The 21,939-nt window shown below is 41.6% G+C and overlaps 1 protein-coding gene across 1 annotated transcript; it reads right to left on the reverse strand.

Moving 5' to 3' along the window:
• Nucleotides 1-234: 234 nt before the first annotated feature.
• oprd1a (opioid receptor, delta 1a) lies at nucleotides 235-14,020 on the reverse strand. Its single transcript, XM_083544202.1, has 3 exons — nucleotides 13,593-14,020; nucleotides 1,423-1,778; nucleotides 235-1,306 (listed from the first exon to the last, which is right to left on the reverse strand). The coding sequence occupies exons 1-3, from the start codon at nucleotides 13,829-13,831 to the stop codon at nucleotides 777-779; spliced, it is 1,125 nt and encodes a 374-aa protein (XP_083400328.1). The 5' UTR covers nucleotides 13,832-14,020; the 3' UTR covers nucleotides 235-776.
• Between the last annotated feature and the right edge of the window lie 7,919 nt (nucleotides 14,021-21,939).

The raw sequence follows: 21,939 nt of genomic DNA on the forward strand, positions 1-21,939 counted from the left end.
TATTATTGGTCAGAAACATCTGATTATAAAAGTATAATCTTTATATTGTCTTTTTACAGTCTAAATAGAAATATTTGTGATTTTATAAAGGTGCAGTTGAATCTGCAGAGCTGGTGAGGTTCCAGGGGATGGTTCTACAACTGAAATGTCACTATGATGGATGTTGGGGTCAGAACAAAAATATATATATATATATATATATATATATATATATATATATATATATATATATATATATATATATATCTGACGACCCAATGTGAATTTATCGATGGTGTACAGTAAATAACACTGTCTCTGTTCATATCACAGACTTTTCCTTTGAGCTCTGAAGAAAGAGCGACAGTTTCTTGATCCTAAACATCTCCAGAGCGGGTTTTAGCATCTCAGATGTCTTTTTTATTTCTCATCCAGTTTTTAGAAGCTGTAGCCATAAATCAAAACATCACACAGCAACAATTTTCCTCATGAAGTGAAATGTGGTGTGTGTTGCTTTTCACTGATTTTCTCACTCGGATGTGTGCAGGTTTCTTTCACTGGTGCTAATTTATTAAGAAGTCTATTCAGACCAAAATGTAAAAAATATCTTCCCACATGCCTTTTTACGAGGATGAGGAGAAAGTGTACAGTCGTCTGAACTCGTTCCTGTTTACAGTCTCTTATTCTAATCTTTGTAAGATGTTCTAGAATTCCGTGGTGGATATCTGCGTGACCTCAGACTGCAGATCTTGTTGTATTTGTGAGTGGGATCCCGGTGGGATCCGTTCCAGGCCTAGTCATACTGGAGTCCTTCCTGCCTGGGATGGAGCACAAACTGAGGCTGGTTCCCGGTTGGCATTCCTGGTTCTGGAAAGGCTGTTCTGTTCTATCCTCGTTCGGAATGGTAGACAGAACTCCCTGAAGCACCTCTTGAAGTTCTCATCAAGGAAGGCATAAAGAATGGGATTGAGGCTGCTGTTGGTGTAACCGAGGGCAATGCACAGGTGCCAGCTGGCGATTACGAATGGATTCCTCTGATCAATCTCCACCAGGGTTTTGATGATGATGAAGATGTGAATGGGTGTCCAGCAGATGATGAAAGCCGCCACCACGACCAGCACCATGCGAGTGATGCGACGCATGTTCCTGTCCTTCTCCTTAGAGCCAGAGAGAAGGCGAACGCTGCGCAGGCGAAGGATCATCAACCCGTAGCAGATTGTGATGACGAGGACCGGCACCACAAAGGCGAAGATGAAGACACAGATTTTTGTGACCGTGTCCCAGTACCAGTCAGGATCAGGAAACTTCAGCGTGCAGACTGTTTTTCCTGGAGGGAATTGTGTTTAAAATGTTATCTTTGTTACAACAATAACAGTGTTTATGTTGTGTATAGTATATCATTTCTTATATAGGATTTATATAACAGCGCCCCCTGTTGCTCACCTTGCTCCGTCACCTTGGTAACGGCCATGATCATTATGGGCACTCCGATGGCGGATGAAAGAATCCAGATACACACGTTGATGAACTTGGCCTTGACTGGAGTCCGGAACTCGAGCGCTCTGACTGGGTGACACACAGCGATGTAACGATCGACGCTCATCATGGTCAGGGTGAAGATGCTCGTGAACATGTTGTAGTAGTCGATTGCAATAATGAGTTTGCACAAGGGCTCCCCAAAAGGCCAGGTGTTCATCAGGTATTTAGCGCTCTGGAAGGGCAGTGTGCTGGTGGCCAAGGCGTCAGCCAAAGCCAGGTTGAATATGTAGATGTTTGTGGCAGTTTTCATCTTGGTATATCTGCCAAAAAAAACCACATACAGAGAATATATTCGTAATATGTATTGTATGATGTGGCTCAAAAAACTCATGCAGAGCAATCAGAAAAAAACAACATCTCCGTGTACCTGTTTAATGATGTTTATTTTCAGTGATAACGTTTCACTTTTTTTGCACAGGAAACTACAATCATGATATTATAACATATATAAATAAAAAGCAGGAGATTTTATACCAGCTTTAGTGTCTTCAGAATCATCCTGTAGGATCACATACATTTCCCCATGTAAAGACCCTGTGAAGGAAATGTGAACCATAGCAACCCGCTTTCTCAAGCCATGATTGGAGGATTTGTGGGTTAAAGCACTGCTTGGAGATGCTGTAGAACATGTAGCACTTAAAGCCACTCAAACCAGACAGACATTTCAGCGATGCTTTCAGGGCAGATTGGAGTATAAGTGAGCGAGATTCCTGTTTCTATTACCATCATCATTTTTGTCTGAAACACTTTTCACAGCGAAGTCACGAGTATTTAGGAGCTTTAGAGGCGTCTCGAGACATTACTGAACAAAGGCACATGGATTTTTTTATTCTTGTCAATTTACTAATTTTATTCAGTGAAATGTAAATTACTACATGTGTACACCTGGACCAAAAAATGGAGAAGACCAAAATACTAAATATGGAGCCTCAATCGTTTTAACAATAAAAGTCATTAGTGAGAAAATAATCAGGAATGAAACGGATTCACTCCTGAGCAGACTTCTTGTAGACCTGGAGAACATCATGATCATGATTTAGAGGTTTAATATAAAATTAACATAAAATAAAACTGGGTGTAAAATAAATGACCTATGATCTCTAAAGATCTACAGGTAGAGATCTACAAGGAGAGATCTACAAGGAAAGATCTACGGAGAGAGATCTACAGACAGAGATCTACTGAGAGAGATCTACTGAGAGAGATCTACAGAAAGAGATTCCAATTTTAACATCATTTAGCATCAAACCAAGTAATAATAATAGTAGAAAACTGCAGGAAGGGAAACGTGGCTGCTCCTGAATATCACATTAGATTAGTTTCTGAATGATTTTTGTTGCTTTATCACAGTGACTGTTGTGGCAGCTACATTACAGAAAACACTAAATCTGTAGGATTCAAAGCATTTCGTTACAAAAACCCAGACCACAGACACACAAATCACCTACAATTCTAGTATTTATTCCACAATCTGAGCATTTACATTTTTGACAACTGAGCAGGGGAGGGTTAAGGGCCTTGCTCAAGGGCCCAGCAGTGGCAGCATGACAGTGGTGGGATTTGAACCTGTGACCTTTTGATCCAAAGTCCAAAGCCTTTACCACTGAGCGACTGCACAGACCTGGTCTGCTCTTTACAATCCCCTTGTTAGAGTGCAGCACGTTTGCTTATGACTTTCACAGCAGGAATCTCAGCGTGATCACGGCACTTTTCACCATTATTCATTACGCTACTCAATTACAGATTGACTTATTGACCCTCCTCTCTCCATCTCCAAACCAGACCTACAGTTCAAACTCATCAATCAACCAGCTGAGTCTAATAATCAATCCCAGAGACACTGAAGGTGTAGTTTTAGGAAAAACCCGCAGATCATTTTAGAGCTGCCTTCAGTCACGACATGTAGAGTTTATTCTTCCAAATTACTCACTGGAGAAATCAAAGAGCAGAACTCATCACTGCTCTTACACTTTAATATGCTTCTGAAGCATGTGCCTGCTGCTGAGGGGATCATGTGACCCGAAGAACTGAATATTCATGATTTCCTTCACTCATTAACTACTGACTCACTGGAATACAAAGCATTTTATTTTAAGCATGATAAAGTGAATTTTTTTTTTGTCATTTGTCAAGAACCCTGATTTTTTCATGTCTCAGGATACTGGTCCCAATTCTACACCAACCAAATGTGTGCCACTGTGGTCAGTGTAAACTGTGCCATATTACGAGCATAATGTTGTTCAGCAACATACTACAGAACGTTTATTTTACAGATGCCCTCATTCATAGTGACCTACAAATATTTAATTTACACCAGGATCTCCAACGACCTAAATATCTCGCAAACATCTACGCAGAAGATACACAGCATGCACAAATTACACCTTCATCATCCTCTGTGACTTGTTTGCTAATTGGGAAGGAAGGTTGTATTTTGTTGCTGTAATATTGCAGCTGAATAATTGCTTACATACAATAAAGGCTAAAAATAGGCACAATAAAAAAGTTGCCTTGTGCCAAGATCTTCATTGCCACAAGCTGGATTAAGGTCTAATTAGAAGATCAACACAGAACTGTGTTTGCAGTGGTTCCCTTTCAGGAACTCGAGCTTTGGGAATGCGCCCGCGCTGTGCACGCGCTCAAATAATCTGTGTAATCAGTTAGAAATTGGACGCTGGCTGTCGCCGGCGGGTGACGCCCACAGGTTTGGGAGCACGCGGTTCGGCGCTTTCTTCCCCCGGCGACGAGCGCATTAACTCCGCCTCTCCTCCACTCCTCCTCTGGGCGCTTCGCCTGCAAGGCTCGAGGAGCTATGGGGTTGGGGGCGGGACTTATTCCTCATGGTAAAATAAATATAAAAACAATTTCTTAATAAAAAATAATAAGTCAGGAAGCATTTTCGGGGGTTGTGACCTGTGCCGTATCCGAGCTACATAACTTGGCCGGCTCATGAGCAGAAAGTCCCCTGAACACAGTCCGGGTCTCCCGGTGTCTCCACACCTGCACACAGGTGTCATGATCATGGGCGAAGCCCCTTCAGCCCCTTTTTTACGCAGTATTCACACGTCATGTGGCGGAAAGAACACGGGCTAAAGAGACGCTTGTGAGTGATCTCTCTCTCTCTCTCTCTCTCTCTTTCTCTCTCTCTCTCTCTCTCTCTCTCTCTCTCTCTCTCTCGGGAACTAATTAGACACGCGTTCCCAAAGCGTTCCGACGCACCTCGCGTTCCTGAACGGGAACGTCTCTGGGTTATGTAACTCTACACCCCTGAGGTGATTCAGGTTATATCGGGAACTCGAGCTGCGGCGCAACGCTTTGGTGTGTTCCCCACGCAGCGTCTCGTTCCCTCGGGGAACCAGGGTTACACAACCCTCACGTAACATAGAGACGATTTCTGCCTACAAGCTGATTCAAGTGCATGATTTTTAATCTAGAACCTGGAGCTGCTTGCATGCAGAAACTGTGCCATTGCTGCACAATGTCTTCAGAAGGAGGCACTTTGGAGAGAAGTTTTTAGAGAATGTGATTAAATGAAGTGAATAAACATCTTCAGACTTCTGCTTAGATTTCCATATAATAATAGAATAAACATGTCTTTTCACCTCTTCAGTTTTGCAAGCTCAGCAGTCCGTCGCATGCTGATCAATACTGTACTACTAGAACATTTCATTTGGAACATAAATAAATCACACTAAATGACTCAAGTGTAGATTTGTGGTGTGAAGCAGGCAATCTGCTGCCAATTACATTACTCGTGCCAATCCTGCCCTTTTTCTAATCAATCTATTTCTATACTGATGTAAACCTGATTCAGTTACACTCATTTCCCAGCGCTGCTCAGTGCCATCGTAATACTCCAACCGACTGAACTCGGCGCTGAGCTTTAATCTGGACACACTTTAGATCACTGCAATAAATTGTCTGGTGCGGTCGAATTGGCGTCTGATCGAAAGAAGTGTTGGGCACGGAATAACAGACTCAAAAGAATTTTCTTTATGATCCATGACGATTTCCATAGATGTTTCTGTAGCTGTACCAAGCATTCCCATAGAGTTCATGTACTTAATCTGTACATAAAAAACATAAACAAACTAATAAACATATTATTACTTGGAAGAAGATGCAGAGGAGGAGTGTGAAGTCTGAATCAGACAGGAGCTTTTCTGCTCATGAGGTCATTAATTTTACGAAACATGACATTCGCTGCACCACCTGACCTGCTGCACCACCTGTCCTGCTGCACCACCTGACCTGCTGTACCACCTGACCTGCTGCACCACCTGTCCTGCTGCACCACCTGACCTGCTGCACCACCTGTCCTGCTGCACCACCTGTCCTGCTGCACCACCTGACCTGCTGCACCACCTGTCCTGCTGCACCACCTGACCTGCTGCACCACCTGCTGTACCACCTGACCTGCTGCAACACCTGTCCTGCTGCACCAACTGTCCTGCTGTACCACCTGACCTGCTGCACCACCTGTCCTGCTGCACCACCTGACCTGCTGCACCACCTGACCTGCTGTACCACCTGACCTGCTGCACCACCTGACCTGCTGCACCACCTGACCAGCTGCACCACCTGTCCTGCTGCACCACCTGTCCTGCTGCACCACCTGACCTGCTGCACCACCTGCTGTACCACCTGACCTGCTGCAACACCTGTCCTGCTGCACCAACTGTCCTGCTGTACCACCTGTGCTGCTGCACCACCTGACCTGCTGTACCACCTGTCCTGCTGCACCACCTGTCCTGCTGCACCACCTGACCTGCTGTACCACCTGCTGTACCACCTGCTGTACCACCTGACCTGCTGCACCACCTGACCTACTGTACCACCTGTCCTGCTGCACCACCTGACCTGCTGCACCACCTGACCTGCTGTACCACCTGACCTGCTGTACCACCTGTCCTGCTGCACCACCTGTCCTGCTGTACAAACTCGTCCATTAATCCTATAATAAACTGCAGCAGAATGAGCTTCCAAAACAGCTTCCTTACGCCTCGACTCAGATTCATTTAAATAGTTCTGCATTTTCATTTTAAAATTCTCTCCGTCTCCAACATTCTCTAAAAAATATCTTTTCCACACTGAAACATCTGAAAACACTTCCTGTCTCTAACTGAAGTGGCGATGCGGAGCAAAAGCAGAGAGTATTTACATGGACATGGAGTCCCGAGACTATGAAGTTGTTTGTTTTGGGTTGAATGGGTCACATGACTGCGTCACACTGCTATAAAATACACATTATATTTAAATCTCTTTTTTTTCACTTCACACTTCAACATGGAAATGTTATTTTTAAACTAAGCAAAAATCCACGCACTGAGATTCATGCACGGGCTACAGCTGTACACCAAGGAGAAGGTTTTCAAATGTACTTAAATAAAGAATTCTGCCTGAAATATTTCCATGGATTATTGTTCTGATAATGTCTCCTACAAAGTTTAACCTGAGATACAATCTGGTGACGGTGATTTACATTATTCAGATACTCATTTAACTGTTCTATGAGATCTAAAGTCCTGTGAATGTGGGCGTGGTCACTGTGGAAGAGACACTTCCTTTAGGAGAGAAATGCACCATCACAGGAATCTGATCAGAAGAACTGCTGATTTGTATTGATTTGTATTGACTGTAAGGTGAGCGATGGATTTAAACCAGGCCACATTAGATATCAGATCCATTACATGCATTTTGTTGTGATTGATTTTTATTTAAAAGAATGTACTGAGGAAATACATGAATAAATGTTTTGGGAAAAACTGTAAACTAATTTTATAGCAGTGCAAATCATCCTCTTATAGAAACACTCAAAGTTTTATTTCGTTATTTTCTTTAAATTATTCACGAGGACAATCACCTTTCAGCACAATTCCCTCCGGGGGAGAACATGTGCACCGAGAACATTTTATGTTGTGAGGAAACGACATGACTGTAAATAAATCATGTTTAGTTTACTCAGGAATGATAAAGTGTAAAATAAAAACTATAAAAAAAATGTCCATATTATTAATCAGTTTAATTTCCTAGTGAATAATAATAATAACACAGATGAAGTCATTTACTGAAGAAAAAAATCAAAAAGTCATCAAATAAAATGTGTGGAAAAAAATGATTGCAGCATTTTTATGTTTGAACATTTGTCAACAAAATCCTACCGAGTCTTCTATAAAGCTTAAAGATAAAATTCTATGAAGCTTCAGAAGAAAAGAGAGCAAGGAACCTGAGAGCGCTTGTCAATACAGTTTCGGTTTATTCTCTTGTTGACCCTCCTCTCCAGTTCAGCCCACAGCTCTTCAATACCGTGTTAGTTATGCGACTGAGGTGCTCACGTCAAAATCACATTCTGTGGCCATGAATCCAAATAAGGCTGCCAAAGCCTCCAGAGAAAACAAACAGCTCCACATCATCACTGATCCTCAAACATCCTTTAGAAGAAAAACAGCTGCAGATCACCACAGATCCGTGACCAGCTGGGATTAGGGTTCTTTTCTGTATTGACTCACCTTAAATATTTAATGTTCAAGGTTTCAACATTATAAAGCAAAGTCCAGCACTTGGATTAGTAATTAGATAACAGGAGGACTTCAGGCACAGACAGGGAGCGAAGAAAAACCTTGTTATGCCTCTTATTGGATAATTAGAGAATTAGAAGGGACAGTAACAATACTATAATAACAACATGTAGAGATCTGAAATCTGTTCTTATATTAAATAGAAACTGATTTTCTGATCTGATGATTTGCTTTGTATTGAGTGTGTTAGATTTTATCCATAAATACATTCATTCATATTCATGCTGCTTATAATTAAAGAAGGGCCACGATACGAGAGATGCGTTCAATAATCAATTCCAGTGACAGTGTGTGGGAATCACACACTTCATCTTCTCCCAGACAGATTCGTTACAGCTTCAGGTTCATGCATGTTGGTGTCAGAGAAACTTTCCATACCTGCTGATCACCCAGGATTTTCATGCAACAGTTTAGAGTTTAAAATGTGGCAATGAAGAGAAAAGATCCAGTGAACAAGTCGAGCAAAGAGAAGGTACGCATAAAGGAATATAAGCATCTTCTCTGTTCATGCATTAATGAATCTGCATTAGACTCCAGTTCTGTGGATGGAAACGTCTTGCTGATGATGGAGGTGAATGGAGATTGATTAGACTGGCTGGACAGATTAGAATAACTCTGATATTCACTCTGTAGTGAGCAGAAAATGTGTAACATGTTGAAACCTTGAGGAAGAGGGAACACAACTACAGAAGGCCACACCAGGCTTCACTTCTGTCTAAGAACATAAAGCTCAGGCTGCAGGATACAGACTCATGTAGACTGGAGAAACGGAGCCTGGTCTGATAAGTCCTGCTTGATTTCCATAATTCCATCTGAGCGAGAACTCGCATTCGGTTCTCTCTGATAGATTTTGTCATCACAAAGCAAATGATATTTATTCTTTCTAATTTTCATGTTGGAAAGAACAGTGGGTGAGGAACAGGCACATCTTCAGTAATCACACAGAGAGCTCTTTCATTTCAAACACTGCAGGGTGATGGAATTGTTCCTCTCCTGAAAAAGCAGGTTTTATCGAGTAAGCAGCAGGAAGTGGAGTCACTTGCAAAATCCTAAGAACATTTACACAGTATTGCATGAGCAGGAGTGCAGTTAGAGTGGAGATCCAGAGACACAGTATTGCATGAGCAGGAGTGCAGTTAGAGTGGAGATCCAGAGACACAGTATTGCATGAGCAGGAGTGCAGTTAGAGTGGAGATCCAGAGACACAGTATTGCATGAGCAGGAGTGCAGTTAGAGTGGAGATCAAGAGCTGCAGAGATGATTTGTGCAGCATGATAGTTTCAGATGATCAGGTTATCTCTGTGCTTCTGAACACTCTTGCAGGATTTGAGCGGTCAGTTGTCTATAAGATGAACAGTATTCTACATATATAAGGGCTTTTGGTGATGATTTTCTCTCGCTGTATGTGTGTTATGTGAGTTTGTTGTTAGCATGCAGGCGTTTCTGATTCCTGAACACAGCAGTAGATCCAATGAGCTGAGGGAACACTGTTCAGCAAATTCACTCTTCCCCCCAGCTGTTATAATGAGGAACGATTATACAGATTATTATGTGCATCTGCATCTGCATGGTAAACAACTTTATATAAGCAAGTAAGAAAAGTATTTAAAATTTTAACCAATGCCTTCATACATGAGCATCTAAATCACAACACTGCTTTTTACTTCAACTGTGCAGTTTTCAAGTCTTTTTGGAGTTAATCTGGAACCTCTGAAATTGAATCTAGAGCATGTGGAGTAGATACACCTCAACCACACCCATTCAAACCCTTTGTAATAAAATCCAATAAATATTATTATATCAATAAAGAATTTGCTTTTCTTTGGTTCCTGGACTTGTTGTTCATGTTAATTATAAAGATTAGAACAAGATTAATAATATAAAGTGATTATGTGAATCATAGCGAGCACCACAGTCAGGACCAGGCTCTAGAACCGATTCAGCACCTTCTGATCCACACCTCATTAACACTGATTTATGTGTGGATTTAAATCAGAGCTCTGAGAAGCTCAGCAGTTATGAGATATAATGAGTTTGGCTTGAGGCACCAAAGTGTTCGCTTGCTGGTGTGGGATTTGAACTCACAGCCCTCCGATCAGTTCTCACAGTATTACCTTTTAAACCTCTACTGTATATACGCTTTTCATTCATATTCATTAACTGCTTTATTTTGCTTTATTGTTCATCTCATTCCAGGAACTCTGAAGACTCGGATACAAGAATCTATAAAATCAGAGACTGAGCAGTTTGGGGGAGGAAACTGTAGAATCCAAAAGAAAACCCATTTAGGACCCCATTCATTACTGTAATAATTATTTAACCCTTTCTGCTACTGCTGTTCTACTGAAATTCGATTTATTGAACATTTTTAATCAGTATGAGCAAATGAATCTTTTAGTGAGAAAATGCTCAGAAAAGAAAACAAGCACTTCTGAGGTTTACTGTTTAAAGATCATCAATGACTCTTATTCCTGTAAAAAGCTCTGCTCAAGGTTCCTCACAAGACTTCAACACTCACACAAAACAAAGCTCTTCTATAAGAACCTAATTAATCGATCTGCTTCATTCACCAGCATCTCCTGACCAGTAAATTGTTGTTAAGATCATTAAAGGCTTTATATGTTGTTTTGAGTTTGACTCATATGTTGTTTTGAGTTGCAATGATCCTTGTAAATGTATTATTTATTCCAATCGGCATCTTTACTGTCCAATAATCTAACTGTTTTTCAGATGAGCACTCGGAGAGAAGAAAGGGACCACAAAATAAGGGAAAATAAAGGAAAGGAAGATGGAGGGCTGGTCTACAGGACTGTGTGGAAATAAGCAGTAGTGATGATGAGATTGATCAGCTGTAATCACGTGATACAGTTCACTGTTCTGGAGACAGTGACATCTAGTGGTAAAGTACAGGACATGCAGCAGACACTTACCATCCTGCCTATGATTTACTAATTTCAGTGAATTATTACTAAACTGTATTTAATAATTTATAATAAAAGTATATTTTAGTGTTTCAGTCAGACCCTGATGAGTAGAACATCACCCACTCAGTGAATAAAGTTCCTCAACATGAAACATCCATTAGCACGGCTGAGACTAAAACAGAGTAAGCAATTCAGCATGTTAATTAAAGTAAAGTGTGTGTGTGTGTGTGTGTGTGTGTGTGTGTGTGTGTGTGTGTGTGTGTGTGTGTGTGTGTGTGTGTGTGTGTGTGTGTGTGTGTGAGCACCTCACACACAAGAATGTATGTTGCTCAAGGGAAAAATCTGACTCAGCATTAATTAGAAAGAAAAATATAGATTTTGGTCGGATAATGAGATCAGTAATCGATTAGACTCCACATCTGATCTGAGTCTGTAAACAGACACTAATCACACCTCTCTCCACATTTAACATTTTATTCATTAAATATTGGATCTGGAGACCCTCATATTAATAAATCAAATATATTAATAAATCATATTTGTTATTATTATTATTATTATTATTATTATTAGTAGTAGTAGTAGTAGTAGTAGTAGTAGTAGTAGTAGTAGTATTATCATTATTATTATCATTATTATTATTAATAGGATTTATACTCCTAAATATTTTCCTTTTTCCTCCAGACTGTAGCACCACCACACGTGATCATGTTCAAGACGTGGCGTTTATCACCTAATTGTTTATCATTATTTTTTATTTGCTGATATATTTCTGGGGGACGTGTTTTCCTGATCAGTTCTGAATTGTAGAAGACTCATGCTTTAGAAGTATAACTGATATAAATATGTTTTTAAAAAAAATATCAGAAAGCAAATCCAGTAAGTGGAAGATCTGTCCACTGCAGGTTTGTCATGGTGTATGATCAGTTCCTTCACAGCTGATTTGCTCAAAATAATGACTGAAAGTTATTCTCATCTTCTCTCTAGTCTTTATTGCTACCTAAAGTGATGTTCCCTCAGTCCTGTGGAATTCTACAGCATGACATTGTCTTCTGTTTCTCCACACAGGGACACTGAGAGCACTGAAGCTCTTACTATAAAAATCTGCTGCTGCTTTTCTAGACATTAAAATTAAAACAATGATCCAGTCCCATTCTGTTCCACCTGCTGTTCCAAACATCTCCATACATACGCAGGAGTTAACATTTCTTTATAAACATCTCCCAAAGATTTTTTCAGGAAGATGAGACATTTTTTGGAAACATGATGAGAACATCACTCACCACACTGCTGCTCAACTTATCAAATTCAAAATCATCTGAGAGGAACCCACAGACATCAATCTCTTCTCTTCTCTTCTCTTCTCTTCTCTTCTCTTCTCTTCTAGAGATTTTGGCTAAGCAGCAAATTCTAGTAATTTTTCCTTTTCATCCAGCCTTTCATCTTCTTTTTCTTCATCTTCTTCTTCCTCTTATTATTATTATTATTATTATTATTATTATTATTATTATTATTATTATTATTATTATTAATATTATTATTATTATTATTATAGCACTGATAAAATTTAAGATACCTTATGGGAAATTATAAATTTATAGATCAATAATAAATGTGTATATTAATAAAACATGTTTAAATCCTAAAGACACTTGTCATTTTCTTCAATATCAATATGTACCCCGAAGTTACATGTGTGCGCGCGTGTGTGTGTGTGTGTGTGTGTGTGTGTGTGTGTGTGTGTGTGTGTGTGTGTGTGTGTGTGTTAATTATCGCTCATCACACCATAATCGGCGCTTTGATCCTAACACCAGGTGTGTGTTTTATCTGTAAGCGGATAAAAGTTGCCCCTGCCGCAGACTGAGTCTGGGGTAAAAGCGGACTGAGTCTGGGGTAAAAAGCGGACTGTGTCTGGGGTAAAAGCGGACTGAGTCTGGGGTAAAAAGCGGACTGTGTCTGGGGTAAAAGGCGGACTGTGTCTGAGGTAAAAGCGGACTGTGTCTGGGGTAAAAGCGGACTGAGTCTGGGGTAAAAAGCGGACTGAGTCTGGGGTAAAAGGCGGACTGAGTCTGGGGTAAAAAGCGGACTGATTCTGGGGTAAAAGCGGACTGAGTCTGGGGTAAAAGCGGACTGAGTCTGGGGTAAAAGGCGGACTGAGTCTGGGGGACTGAGTCTGGGGTAAAAGGCGGACTGAGTCTGGGGTAAAAGGCGGACTGAGTCTGGGGTAAAAGCGGACTGAGTCTGGGGTAAAAGCGGACTGAGTCTGGGGTAAAAGGCGGACTGAGTCTGGGGGATCTGAGTCTGGGGTAAAAGCGGACTGAGTCTGGGGTAAAAGGCGGACTGAGTCTGGGGTAAAAGCGGACTGAGTCTGGGGTAAAAGGCGGACTGAATCTGGGGTAAAAGCGGACTGTGTCTGGGGTAAAAAGCGGACTGAGTCTGGGGTAAAAGCGGACTGAGTCTGGGGTAAAAGGCGGACTGTGTCTGGGGTAAAAAGCGGACTGATTCTGGGGTAAAAGCGGACTGAGCTGCGAGGTCGGTGTGGTGGGGGTTTTACTGCTGTATCTGCTCTTACCTGACCACCCCGTACATCACCAGGATGTTCCCAAGGAGTCCCACGACGCAGATGATGGAGTAGAGAGCGGTGATGGAGACAGCAATGATGATCCCCGCGGGTCCTGTGGACGCAGAGCGCTCGGTCAGGTTCCGAGAGTCCGGGAGGAATCCGCGCTCTTCATCCGGGAAGGTAACATTATAGGGGATGACCGAGTACAGGTCTGCAAACTCAGCTTCAGCAGCTGTAGACAGCTCCATGATGAGGATCAACCAGAGTGTATGAGACCAGCCTTCAATCAGAGCTCAGAACTTCTAGCGTTTCATACCAGCCTGAACACATCAACCACACCACCACCACCACCACCACCAACAACAACAACAACAACAACCACCACCACCGAGAGCAAGAAAACAGTTACTGAGCTCCTCTGTCCTCTCACGCCGAACACACACTCCTCCTCTTACTGAGTCTTATATAGAAGAGAGAGAGAGAGAGAGAGAGAGAGAGAGAGAGAGAGAGAGAGAGAGAGAGAGGGGGGGGCGTTTTGTCTATTAAATCGCATGCATGTAAAATGTAATAATTAAATAATTGAATAAGAATTTTTTATTATATTCTTACAAAATTGTAAAAGTGTTAAAATATTTTAATTAAATCAAATATTTTCATTGAAAATATAATAAAAAATAAAATAATAATCACCGTTTTCAACATAAACTTTTTCAAACAAAAATCAATTCAGAATTTTAGAGATTTTTATTTGACATATATTTGATTTAGACTTCATCCTGGCATCGAGCTTCAAAACTTCTTCCTTCAAAACTCCAATCAGATACGAGTGTATTAATTTCTACAGAATCAGGAGAGGATTCTGAGAATATTGGAGGATATTTCAGGATTTAAAAGAAGCAGATGATCACACGTTGAGGTTAAAACCACAGATCTACAATGTAATGAAAAATGTGGACATGAACTGTAACTGAAACACTGACACAAAAAACTGAAAAAGAAAGAATGTGTTTAATTTGAGTCAGAGACAGAAAGTCTAATATTATAAGAAATGATAATAACTCTGGTATCCAGCAGCAGTCTCTCACTCTCCCAGCTGTGATCTTAATGGAGTGAACACATCTGCAGAACGGCTTATTTGAATTTAGTTTGCAGATTATTAACATCAGATTCCTTCAGAGAAGAGAAGCTTGGATTGAGGTTGAAGATATTAGAGAATTTCAGCAGCACAAAAAAAAAAAGGAACACAAAATACATGAAAAATATTGAAAATGAAATTATTAAAATCAAAAAGATTTTTACGAATATTTTGTTCTCAGAAATCTGCTAAATAGCTTGTTGTCATGGTAACAGCATCCTGGGTTTTAATTGTATACAGAATAAATAAACAGTAAAATGAAATAAGAGTGAAATTCCATCTTCAGAAAGAAAGAAATGGTAAAGAGAAATAAACAACTGGAAATGTCCAAGAATTATTTTCCTAGAACTGCAGATGTTTGCTGCATTATGGGACCCAGGATGCGGTCGCCATGCCGACAAGCTGTTTGAAGAATAGACAGAACAAATGTTCTTTTCTCAAACACAGTCGCAGAGTTCACTTCACATCACCAGTTAGTGTTTCCTGCTTTTTACCACGAAAGAATGGAAGGAAGGAGTGAAGGAAGGAAGGAAGGAGTGAAGGAAGGAAGGAAGGAAGGAAGGAAGGAAGGAAGGAAGGAAGGAAGGAGGGAAGGAGTGAAGGAAGGAAGGAGGGAAGGAAGGAGGGAAGGAGTGAAGGAAGGAAGGAGGGAAGAAAGAAAGGAAGGAAGGAAGGAAGGAAGGAAGGAAGGAAGGAAGGAAGGAAGGAAGGAAGGAAGGAAGGAAGGAGGAAAGGAAGGAGGGAAGGAAGGAAGGATGGAGTGAAGGAAGGAGTGAAGGAAGGAAGGAAGGAAGGATGGAGGAAAGGAAGGAGTGAAGGAAGGAGTGAAGGAAGGAAGGACTGAAGGAAAGAAGGAAGGAAGGAAGGAAGGAAGGAAGGAAGGAAGGAAGGAAGGAAGGAAGTCTATGTGAGTAAATATTTCCTGGTTTATTGTATATTATGTTTTGTGTCTTTTGTTGAAATCTTTACAGTAAAATACTTTATGGTCTCTACTACGAGTGTAAAACTAAATTATCAAACGTTTTTCACAAACCCAACAATGATCCCATTCAATATTTAAAAATAAAATCAGCTGAAAATAATGAATTCTCTCTCTAATAATTACAGTTTGTGCAAATAAAACATAGCTACTATACGATTTTCCTGCATTTTCTGCATGTGGATATCAGAGCAGGTGATCTCAGTGTGGAATCAGTAAATGTCGAATCACGTTTTGTTTTGAAATGAACACAAACACACTGAGGCTCGTAATTATCTTCAGCTTTAATTAAAAATAGATAGACGTTCCTGTTCCAGAAGGCAGAGCCTGAGCGAGTCTTCATGCTCTGATAATGTTCACACTCAGTGGAGTGTTAAAATCAGCTTCATATCGATAAAGGGTTTCTGTGTGAATCTTCAGGAATTAGTGTTATTTCTCAGTGTTCCTGCAGCTGAAGTGAAATAAACTCCAGGTCCATTAGATGTGAAGCTCAGAAGTGGAAGCTGATGACATTTAGTGAAAAAAACACAACCGTGTATTACCAGAACACACAATACTGTGACAATGTACGATTATCTAATGTCCAGATGTCCAGATGTGAGGTTTATTTATTATTTATTATTTTTACAGAAATCAGGTGTCATGTGGTTGCTGTAGCAGAAACTGAAAAGAGCTGGACATGCTCTATCATGTAGAAAAATTGTTTTTTGTGTGTGTGTGTGTGTGTGTGTGTGTGTGTGTGTGTGTGTGCATGCATCTCTGATTTTTAACAAAGTAAAGAAACCCTTAAGCCACATGTTTCCCCAGTGGTGTTAGTTACATAACTACAGCCAGAAGCTGTTCGATCTGCTCAAAGTCCAAATCAAACTCCAAAATCCCAAACTGTAGGTGAAGTGAGATGCCAGAATCTTGCTAGGCAACAGAGCTGACCACACATGAAGAAAGTGAGCCATTTCATTTCTCCTGAAAGTAACCAGGCTCTTAATGTAGATGTTTGTATATGGGCTGTGTGTGTGGAAACCTCAGAACATCTCGTGTGAAATTTATTCATTTGTAAATCTGGTCACTGAGTCACTCTTTAACCATGTGATTTAACCAGTAATGAGAAATCTAATCACCTGCACCTAAAACTCCTAATCCTCTGTTTAAATCTAAAAAAAAAACTCCCCCTAGGAGAACTCTATATGAATGATGGATGCAGTTCAGTGTTCCATTCTCCTGCACATCAGACTTTTTTAAGGAGAGAGTTTCTATAGGTACACACACACAGTGAGAGAACCTGCACTACACACACTCTCAGCAAAACTGTGGGGTTACGCTGGTGCTCTCATCACAGCTTCTCCTTCAACATTCCTCAGAAGAAGAAGCATTAGGGTTAGGTGTTTAGGTTTATGCTAACGCTGATGCTAGTATTTTATATATACAGTGGGGAAAATAAGTATTTGAACACCCTGCTATTTTGCAAGTTCTCCCACTTGGAAATCATGGAGGGGTCTGAAATTGTCATCGTAGGTGCATGTCCACTGTGAGAGACATAATCTAAAAAAAAAAATCCAGAAATCACAATATATGATTTTTAAACTATTTATTTGTATGACACAGCTGCAAATAAGTATTTGAACACCTGTCTATCAGCTAGAATTCTGACCCTCAAAGACCTGTTAGTCTGCCTTTAAAATGTCCATTGCTACTACATTTATTATCCTAAATTGGATGCACCTATTTGAGGTTGTTAGCTGCATAAAGACACCTGTCCACCCCATACAATCAGTAAGAATCCAACTACTAACATGGCCAAGAAGAAAAGAGCTGTCCAAAGACACTAGAGACAAAATTGTACACCTCCACAAGGCTGGAAAGGGCTACGGGGAAATTGCCAAGCAGCTTGGTGAAAAAAGTCCACTGTTGGAGCAATCATTGGAAGAAGCTAAACATGACTGTCAATCTCCCTCGGACTGGGGCTCCATGCAAGATCTCACCTCGTGGGGTCTCAATGATCCTAAGGAAGGTGAGAAATCAGCCCAGAACTACACGGGAGGAGCTGGTCAATGACCTGAAAAGAGCTGGGACCACCGTTTCCAAGGTTACTGTTGGTAATACACTAAGACGTCATGGTTTGAAATCATGCATGGCACGGAAGGTTCCCCTGCTTAAACCAGCACATGTCCAGGCACGTCTTAAGTTTGCCAATGACCATTTGGATGATCCAGAGGAGTCATGGGAGAAAGTCATGTGGTCAGATGAGACCAAAATAGAACTTTTGGGTCATAATTCCACTAAACGTGTTTGGAGGAAAAAGAATGAGTACCATCCCAAGAACACCATCCCTACTGTGAAGCATGGGGGTGGTAGCATCATGCTTTGGGGGTGTTTTTCTGCACATGGGACAGGGCGACTGCACTGTATTAAGGAGAGGATGACCGGGGCCATGTATTGCGAGATTTTGGGGAACAACCTTCTTCCCTCAGTTAGAGCATTAAAGATGGGTCGAGGCTGGGTCTTCCAACATGACAATGACCCGAAGCACACAGCCACACTCCATATCAAGGTTCTGGCATGGCCTAGCCAGTTTCCAGACCTAAACCCAATAGAGAATCTTTGGAGGGAGCTCAAACTCCGTGTTTCTCAGCGACAGGCCAGAAACCTGACTGATCTAGAGAAGATCTGTGTGGAGGAGTGGGCCAAAATCCCTCCCGCAGTGTGTGCAAACCTGGTGAAAAACTACAGGAAACGTTTGACCTCTGTAAATGCAAACAAAGACTAATGTACCAAATATTAACATTGACTTTCTCAGGTGTTCAAATACTTATTTGCAGCTGTATCATACAAATAAATAGTTAAAAAAATCATACATTGTGATTTCTTGATTTTTTTTTTTAGATTATGTCTCTCACAGTGGACATGCACCTACGATGACAATTTCAGACCCCTCCATGATTTCTAAGTGGGAGAACTTGCAAAATAGCAGGGTGTTCAAATACTTATTTTCCTCACTGTATATATATATATATATATATATATATATATATATATATATATATATATATATATATATATATATATGTATACATTACATTTCGCTTTTGATCATCATCACTGCACCCCGCAACATTGTATACCTGCCACAAATGGACATTCGGTGTAACCCAGATGAGGATGGGTTCCCTCTTGAGTCTGGTTCCTCTCAAGGTTTCTTCCTTATGCCATCTCGGGGAGTTTTTCCTTGCCACAGTCGCCAGTCGCCACCGGCTTGCTCATCAGGGACAAACTTACTCATAAAGAACATATTCATTTTTAATCACCGCATTATCTGTGTAAAGCTGCTTTAAGACAATGTTCATTGTTAAAAGTGCTATACAAATAAAAATGAATTGAATTGAATTGAATTGAATTATACTGGCAAGATGAGCACATTAATAACGCGCTCTCGCAAATTTTAACGGCAATAATTTTATTAATACGGTTCACATTTCTGTTTGACCATTTTTATTAAAAGAGAGAGACAACGAGAGAGACAGAGAGACAACGAGAGACAACGAGAGAGAGAGATAGAGAGACAACAAGAGAGACAACGAGAGAGAGAGACAACGAGAGAGAGAGACAGAGAGACAACAAGAGAGACAACGAGAGAGAGAGAGACAGAGAGAGAGAAAGAGAGAGAGAGAGAGAGAGAGAGAGAGACAGAGAGACAGAGAGAAAGACAACGAGAGAGAGAGCGAGAGAGAGAGAGAGAGAGAGAGAGAGAGAGAGAGAGAGAGAGAGAGACAACGAGAGAGACAGAGAGAGAGAAAGAGAGAGAGAGAGAGAGACAGAGAGACAGAGAGAAAGACAACGAGAGAGAGAGAGAGAGAGAGAGAGAGAGAGAGAGAGAGAGAACGAGAGACAACGAGAGAGACAGAGAGAGAGAGAGACAACGAGAGAGACAGAGAGAGAGAGAGAGACAACGAGAGACAACGAGAGAGACAGAGAGAGAGAGAGAGAACGAGAAAGAGAGAGAGAGAGAGACAATGAGAGAGACAGAGAGACGAGAGAGAGAGAGAGAGAGAGAAAGAAAGAGAGAGAGACAGAGAGAGAGAGAGAGAGAGAGAGAGAGAGAGAGAGAGAGAGAGAGAGAGAGAGAGAGAGAGAGAGCTAGAGAGACAGACAACGAGAGAGATTTTTAGATTTTTTAAAAAGACCTTTATTACCAAAGTTCAGGACATACAACAGCAACCGGTAAAAAGGTTCAATTTAAGTCAATGCAGAAAAAAAATAAAAAATAAAAATAGATTAAAAAATAGATTAAAAAGTAATTCAGGTAAAAAAGCGTCAAAGACATCTGATACATTTTGTTTTTAAGACATGCTCAGTGCAAAATGCAGTTCATCATTTAAAACCGAGCAGAGTGCATCTTTATTGCACCAGATTCTCTCGAACATGACCAAGTTTACTGTCTTTTTGTAAAAGTGAAAGTCCACTAGAATCCTGGACTTCATCATTGCTGCTGCCACCATTTACAACACGCAGGGACCGCAGACCCACACGTGCCACCAAGTCCTCCGTCCGCGAAAGGTCCTCACCTGCGATACCCACCAGCTCCCGGAGTGTCACAACCCTTGAGACGATGAGCATTCTGGACAGTGCAGGAGCTGTCGCACTGGAGATGTCCAGCCGTCCACCATGAACCAGGGGCTCCTCCAGCAGCCAATACAGCGTGCTACGGTCCTTTCTTTGTTTCGCAAAACAGTTCCAGATTTTAAAAAGCCCATGGTAAAAAACTGGTAATCCACAAACATCCAGCGTCTTAGTGTCCATTAAAAACAAAGGTCGGTCCAGCCCCAGTAGTCCGACTGTGCGTAAAATTCCATGGGCTGCTGCTCTCCATGCCACGTCTTCCGGTCCAGTGAGAAGTCTCTGGAGGAACTGCAGGCGGAAAGCCGCAGTCCTGCTGGCTAGATGGATCAGCCCCTGCCCCCCTTCCTCCTTGGGCAGGTGAAGAACACTCCGAGGAACCCAGTGTAGACCGTCCCAAAAGAAGTCCACTAGCAGAGCCTGGATGTTCGCCAGCAGATTCGGTGGTGGCTCCACACATGCCAGCTTGTGCCAGAGGGTCGACGCGGCTAGGTTGTTGACTACCAACATTCGCCCCCTGTAGGACATCCTTGGGAGCAGCCGCTTCCACCTGCACAACTTGCCTTTAACAAGCTCCATGGTGCCTTCCCAGTTTTTATGTACACACTCATTATTTCCAAGGTAGACACCCAAATACTTAAACCCACCGTTCTTCCATACCAGACCCCCTGGTAGTGAAGGCTGCTCTCCTCCCCACTCCCCGACTAAAATAGCTTCACTCTTTCCCCAGTTGACCTTGGCAGAGGACAAAATCTGAAATTCATTTAAAACATCACCCAAAATATTCACATCATCTTGTGAGCCTACCATAACAACCAGGTCATCTGCATACGCTGACAAACAGATAGAAGCAGCGCTACGTGGAATCTTGAAACCAGAAAGATGATGTCTCAGTTTACATAAAAGTGGTTCAATTGCGAGAGTGTACAACATACCTGACAGAGAGCAGCCTTGTCTGATGCCTCTGTGCACTCTAAAAGGGGCACATAAACCACCATTAACCTTCAATACACTCTCAATTTCACAATACAACACCTTAATCATGGCCATGAAGCCAGGGTTGAACCCAAAGGTTTCCAGCACCTTCCACAAATATTTATGCTCAACCCGGTCAAAAGCCTTTTCCTGGTCCAGAAAAATCAGGCCAGTCTTCAATCCCAATAGCCTGGAGACGTCCAAAATATCACGAATCAAATGAACGTTATCAAATATCGACCTATCAGGCACACAGTACGACTGGTCCCGGTAAGTGATCTGCTCCATCACCTTAGTTAGTCTCAAAGCTAATGTTTTTGAGAGAAGTTTAATGTCAGTGCACAGTAATGAGACCGGGCACCAGTTCTTTAGGTGGGTCAGGTCTCCCTTCTTTGGCAGTAGGGTCAGAACGGCTCTCCTACTGCTCAATGGGAGCTTTCCACTCTGTACACTGTCCCTCAGGACCTCTAGCACATCCTCCCCTATCACTGCCCAGAAGGCTTTGTAAAAATCGACAGGGAGACCGTCAATACCCGGCACCCGCCCGTTGTCCATGCCTTGGAGGGCCTTGTGAAGTTCAACCAGCGTCAACTCCCCATCGATCTCTCTGGCTGCTTGCTCAGAGAGCTTAGGCAAGTCCACAAAAAAACTCTCCT

This window comes from Silurus aristotelis (assembly GCF_946808225.1).
Source record: "Silurus aristotelis genome assembly, chromosome: 6".
In the NCBI taxonomy this organism is placed as follows: Eukaryota; Metazoa; Chordata; class Actinopteri; order Siluriformes; family Siluridae; genus Silurus; species Silurus aristotelis.

Excerpts from the sequence above, each read along its gene's own strand:
- oprd1a (XM_083544202.1), bottom strand. The coding sequence starts at position 13,831 with ATGGAGCTGTCTACAGCTGCTGAAGCTGAGTTTGCAGACCTGTACTCG. Across the intron at positions 1,779-13,592 it reads GTGATGTACGGGGTGGTCAG|ATATACCAAGATGAAAACTG; the intron begins GTAAGAGCAGAT and ends TTTTTTTGGCAG. Across the intron at positions 1,307-1,422 it reads TACCAAGGTGACGGAGCAAG|GAAAAACAGTCTGCACGCTG; the intron begins GTGAGCAACAGG and ends AATTCCCTCCAG.